This window comes from Galeopterus variegatus, unplaced genomic scaffold, assembly GCF_000696425.1.
Source record: "Galeopterus variegatus unplaced genomic scaffold, G_variegatus-3.0.2 Scaffold5269, whole genome shotgun sequence".
Lineage (NCBI taxonomy): Eukaryota > Metazoa > Chordata > Mammalia > Dermoptera > Cynocephalidae > Galeopterus > Galeopterus variegatus.
Genome location: NW_007731380.1, coordinates 148,838 through 155,063, shown reverse-complemented (window position 1 = coordinate 155,063; position 6,226 = coordinate 148,838). Strand labels below are relative to the sequence as shown.

The following is a 6,226-nucleotide window of genomic DNA, read 5'->3' as shown; positions in this document are numbered from 1 at the left end:
CCTCTGAGCTGGTAACTGGGCTCTACCTTCACTGTCCCAGGACACCCCAAGCCTGGTCCTGCCCATTCTAGTTTCCTCAGCCCATGGGGAGGGTCTCTAGAAATTGCTAGATAAGAAAGGACTACAAATAAGTCACAGGAAATATATGCACAAAGCAGTGGTTTTCAACCATTATTACACATCAGCAAAAGAACGTTTTAAAAAGTGCATTACCTGGTTTCACTCTGCAGAGATTGGATTTGGTTGATGGGGGATGGGGGACAGGCAGCTGGATCTTTTAAGAGCTCTCCCAGTGATTCTAATGGGCAGCCAAGCAAAGACTGCAGCTGAAGCTTGTGGCACACCACTGAGACCACATCTTTTTCAGCAGATTGTCCCCTGAACTGTCTGTTTAGCAATACACAGGGTATTTATATCTAAGGCTTTGGGGGACTCATTGTTGTGGGGGCTGGCTAGGGCATGAATGTTGGCTCTGGGATCTGTCACAACCTGGTCCTATGGGACACCCAATCTAGGGTCCTCCTTCCCAGACCAGCATTCTGCCTCCTACTGCTCCTACGGCAGGAGGCCAGGAGGCCATAGGTCGTGACCCATACCAGGTATCTGGGTGCAGGACCAAAGTTGAACCCCCATATTGGGAGGGGCAGGGCTCAGCTGCTTGCAGGAAGGATGTTTGGAAGTGTTGCTTTGCCCCTCCTCCTGTCCGTGCTGAATCCCAGCAATCCTCATTAGGTGTCTGGGTTGTGGAAGGGTGTGAGACAGGGGGCCCTGGCACAGGCAGCATTCTCCCAGCCTCTGTGGCTCCCATATGCAGAGCCCGACCTGAATTCCTCCAGGAACTCTCTGCCCCTCAGGCTGCCACCTGCTTGAGAGCAGAGCCTTTCTGTGCAGATCTGACCTGCCTCCCTGGCCTCCAGCCTGTCCTATTCTGTCTGGGGCCTGAGTGTATATAAAGGGGTCTTTCCTCAGAGATGAAGCCAGTTGTGTGGGTCAGAAGGAAGCACGCCATTCCCAGGTGGCTGTGCCAGGCCTTTGACTGGAGGAGTGTGAGAATGATCAGGCATGGTGGAGCTGCCCTTCCTGGAACAACAGCATGTCTCCTTCCCTTATTCTGGGTCCTGGGTGTGACCCAAATTGTGCTGGACCTCTGCTGGGTATGGCTAGGTGTAGCCCTGTGATTCAGGGTTGAGGGTGTGGAGGGCATCTGCTCTGAGCCAGGTCAGGCCAGGCCGGGCCTGGGGATAGCCCTCAAAGAAGTCACATCTGGTGGGAGATAGATGCGGAGGCAGGGGTTGGGGGAGCCTGGGCCGCCAGGGCAGTGCGTCCACCTGCTCCATTGCTTGGCCTGCTGGGAGTGAGAGTGGAGGCAGAACCCGCCTGGGCTTCCTGTCAGTGGGTGTTGGTGTTGGGGGTAAAGCTGGGCTCTAGGGTTTCATGTTTTTCCAGCATCTCATAGACCTGTCTCCTCCATGCCTTCCCTGACAACTCTTCTCTACAAGCCCATTGACTGAGTCACTCGGAGCACTCTGGTCCAACAAGTGAGTGTCAAGCCCCTGAGTGGCCAAGGAAGGGTTAGGAGTTAAGTGGGAGACTGAGCTAAGGGTGAGAGGGTGCTGGAGTCACTGAGCACAGCTCACTGGGGCAGTTGGGCAGAGGAACTCTGGCTTGGACTGCGCCTGCCTGGCCTGCAATAACCATGCTAACTGGACCAGGGCCTAAAATATAGCTTGGCTACTAAGCTTGACATTTGGCCAAATGCCCGCTAGGAGGCAGGCACTTCCTGCTTCCCTGTCCCCTGCTTCTCAGTCTCCAGTGTCCTTGGAGCAACTGTGGGGTGGGTAGAGGGGTATCTCTCCCAGCTGCTCAGTGAGATGAGACTCCACCTGGCTTCCCCCACCGGGGAAAAGAATGATGACCACAGCAGGAATGAAACGGTCACTCCTGCTGCTCCAACCCTAATTTTTAGTTCAGATTTGCAGGCATGAGTGTGGGTCCCCAAGTGCCCCCCTGTGAATTCTTTTGATGAGGATTGAGGACTCCCCACTGTCTTCTCACTGAGTCCCAGCACCTCTCCCCAACTCCTCACCCCCACCCCTTCCCAGGACCTGCTGAAGCGCACACCTGTGGACCACCCAGACTACCTGCTGCTACAGGATGCCCCCCACATCTCCCAGAACTTCCTGTCCAGCATCAACGAGGACATTGATCCCCGCCGGACTGCAGTCACGACCCCCAAGGGGGAGGCGAGCTCAGAACCCAGTACAGCCTCACGCCCAGGCTAAGGAGCATGGGCTGGACCAGATCCTCTGTCCTTTCTCTCTTTCTCATGGATGTCCCAGCCCTGTGCCCTGTGTCTCTCCAAACTTGATCCCATTCCTGGCCAGGGAGAGGTCTTCAGTCCTAGGTCACCCTGATTACCTATGGCATTTCAGGCCCTGGACTGAGAGCTTTAAGTCCAGTGTCCCATTGATCCTCATAACAGTCCAATGAGGCAGAAGAGGAAACTGAGTCCTGGAGAGCCTCTCCAGGTCTGGGGCAAGATCTCTCAGCCATAATGTCAGAACTGGATTCTTTGCCTGGAGCTCTTTGTCTGCAAGCCCCATGCATTGTCCCTCATATTAGGGAAGCTTGGCCTCTGGATGCCCCATCCTCGAATACAAACACCCTCCTCTGGCCAGTATCATGCTCTCAGGAGTCCCCTAGAGGCTGAGGACACAGGAGCTCCGAGCTGCTTCAAATCGGCCTGCACAAGCAGGAGCTAGGGACTGAGCCAATGTGGAAAGGCTGGTACTGGAGGTGGCTGAGGCTGCCCAAGTTGCTGGACTATCCCCTGGGGCCCTTCTTAGTGGGAGGGTGGGGGTAGCTCAGTGAGGGGGAGCAATGTGAAGAATCAGAGGGTCAGTTACCCTCATGTGTCAACAGACTGGCCCAGATATAATGCTTCCTGTCCAATAGAGGTAATTAAGTGACATTTAGGAGGGAAGCTTGACTGGGTTTATGCTTCTTTGTTACATTTACGAGCTTCCAGTGTCTCTTGGGAGAGAAGTCATGAGGGACAGAGTCTGGAGAGTGACTAATGGGGCATAGAGAGCTGTCTCTGTGCAGTTCCCAGCCCTGGTTTGTAACATCCTGGAATGTCACTAATTTGTTTTATTCTGGGGGTATCTGAAAAATCTCCAGAGGGCTTAGAGCACCATCAGTTCAGATTGTCATAATTGTATACTTTCAACATGCTCACCTACATATTGCGGCATATATAGGTCACACAGCATATAATAGACACAGGGAAGGCTGGGACAGATGTGACAGCTCCAGAAAAGCCCCTGCCTCTGAGAGTGGTGGGGAGGAAACTCTGGAAGTCCTATGTGGAGCAAAATACTCTCGACTGTCCAAGACCCAAGAGGCAGCTTCAGGTCCCCACAGGGTAGCTGCAGCCCCACTGAGGGTAGCCCAGGGTCTCCCATCTGCTGGAGGCAGTGGAAGAATCCACTGAGAAGTAGCACAAAAGGCCTGAGTGGGTCTGCAGGTCAGGTTTGAGTTGAAACTAGATTAACTTCTTATGCTTGGTAGGGAGGGGTTTCAGGAGGGTGGGGAGTTCATGCTCCAGGGTAGAGAAACCAGGTCATTCTGGACTGGGGTCCATCCAGGTGGGAGCTATTGAGAACTGCAGGAAAGTGTAAGGCTACCATTTGCTGGTCACGTATTTTGCGCCAGGCACTGTACTGTTTTACATACAGCATCTTGATGAATCCTACCTGCTGTGGCAGATATCATTATCCCCATTTTACAGATGATAACTCTGAGATTCAGGTCAGGGAACTTGCCTGAGATCACAGCTGAGAAGTGGCAGAGATCCTGTGTCCGTGTGACTCCAAAGCTCTTAACCATCAGGCAGTACAACCCCTCCCTGAGCCCTCCCTAGTGGGACGGTGCCGCCCCCCTCCCCCCCGCCCAGGGCAGGTTGGGCCATTGGCCTGCGCTCCCCTCTGAGCAGGCTGGTGGGGGGTGTGCCGTCTCCCTCAGACGCGGCAGCTGGTGAAGGACGGCTTCCTGGTGGAAGTGTCAGAGAGCTCCCGGAAGCTGCGGCACATCTTCCTCTTTACAGATGTCCTACTGTGTGCCAAGCTGAAGAAGACTTCTGCGGGGTGAGTGTGCAGGAATCCAGGGTCATGGTGGGGGAGAAACCAGACCCCTGCCCCTGTGAAGCCCTCAGCAAGCTCATGCAATCTGTATTTTTTTCTTTTTTAAAAACATATTAATTACTTTTATTTCACTACATGCTCTTTTTCTAAAAACAAATCATCTTTTTAATTATAAAGATAATATAAAGACATTATAGAAAACACTATCGCCCACCCGAACATCAGCTTCAGTCTCCTGCTGCTGTATTTCCTTCTCATTTTTTTTAACGTTCTTATGTTTTTTCATACTGCTATAATCAGAGTGAATGCCCAATTTGGGGCTCTGCTCTTTCTATTTCACATCATAAGCATTTTCCCTGCTGCTGCCTAATCTTCATAATCATCATTTTACTTTCCTGCATGATGTTACAAGTGGATATGCCATAATTGACTTAGCATTCTTCTTTTATTAGACATCTCTAAATTTTTGCTAACTGCAATTCTGTGAATATTCATTAAATCTACTGCTACCATTTATTGAGGATTTATGTCATACCAGGTGCCATGACAAGTGCTTTGAATACATTATTTCTAATCTTCCCAACAACTCCATAAAGTAGTTATTATTATCCCCATCTCACAGATGAGAGAAAAGCCTTAGAGAAGGTAAATAAGTCACCCAAGGCCACACAGCTAGAAGTGGAGGAGATGGGATCCGAACCCTAATGTAACTTGAAGGCTGCTTTCCACCTCCTTCTCTATACGCGGAAATGTGGGTCTGCTCTGTGCCATGAGCAGAGGAGGTTATTCATTATTCATTCACACATTCTTCCAGCTACATTTACTTATCACCTACCATGTGCCAAGTACACCACCTTACAGTACAGGGGGAGATAAGCCATGCACTCACTACAGCACTGAGGGACCAGAAGGAGAGGTGCAAATCTAACTACTGGGGGAAATCAGAGAAGGAGAAATTGTTGTGAGCTTCAATAAAGACTTCAGTCCACAGACTCTGAAAAAATTAAAATAAAAAAATAAAGGGCATGACTCCCTGAAACTAGATCACATTTGAGATAATTCTAAAGCAGAGATGGCAATAATAATCATACATGCCTGTGCCTTCAGTCCTTTGCCCATGGCAGACATTAGTAATCAACCACAGCACTCTTTCCCATTAGGCTTGGAATTTCCCACTAGGCTTTACAATTCACAACCCAGTGTCCCTTTGACCTCTATTGATTGGAGCTCGCATTCAGAATAATATCCGTATTTCCTCTCTAGCCTAAAGGATAATGAATGTGAGCTAAGTATAGATAGGCTAGAAGGAAGGGAAGCATATGGGACAGGGAATAGGAAAGTGTGAGCCCAACCAAGAAGGCTTCACTCTTCTCAATGCCCAAGTAGTTTTGTTTGTTTAAAAATGTCAGATGTACTGGGCCAGAAGTCTGCCATGGCACAGGATCAGAGCCCTTACTGCTGGCTGTCCCCAGAACCTGACTCTCTTTACTCCATGTGTGCGTATTTCCTGATCAAGCTCCTCAAGGGCAGAGGTCAGTCTTGCTTATTTTTTTGGCTTCAACAACACAAATTTATTACTCACACTTCTGAAGTCTGTCAGTCCAAGATCAGGTTATCTGCAGGGTTCATTTTCTTTTCTAAAGCATCTCCCCTGGGCTTGTAAATGGCCATCCTCTCCCTCTGACTTCACATAGTTTTTCCACTCTGTTTATCTGTGTCCTAATCTCTTCTCATAAGAAAAACAGTCTTATTGTATTAATGCCCACAAGTGACCATATTTTACCTTAATTACCACTTTAAGAGACCTGTCTCCATAAGCAGTTACATTCTGGGTGCTAAAACTTCAACATATGAATTTTGAGGGGATTCAATTCAGTCCATAACACTGAGCACCTAGATTAAACCTAACTTAACACCTATTGATTTTTTCAAATACATTATCCAATAAATTTCTTTTATCATAGCCTATTTGAGATTGCTTTCCCATTACATGTCACTAAAAACATCCTACCTGATATAACACTTTAACATTATTGATTATTTTCAGAATTATAGGACACTGAAAAACTATACATTACAAAAAA

General features: G+C 49.1%; 1 protein-coding gene across 1 annotated transcript in view; it reads left to right on the top strand.

Annotated features, from left to right (window-relative positions):
- Nucleotides 1–1,469: 1,469 nt before the first annotated feature.
- Nucleotides 1,470–6,226, top strand: part of LOC103604597 (active breakpoint cluster region-related protein-like) — a 45,877-nt gene continuing 41,120 nt past the window's right edge. The window contains 3 exon segments of the mRNA XM_008589168.1: nt 1,470–1,538; nt 2,103–2,243; nt 4,024–4,145. Coding sequence (XP_008587390.1) covers nt 1,470–1,538; nt 2,103–2,243; nt 4,024–4,145 — 332 coding nt within the window.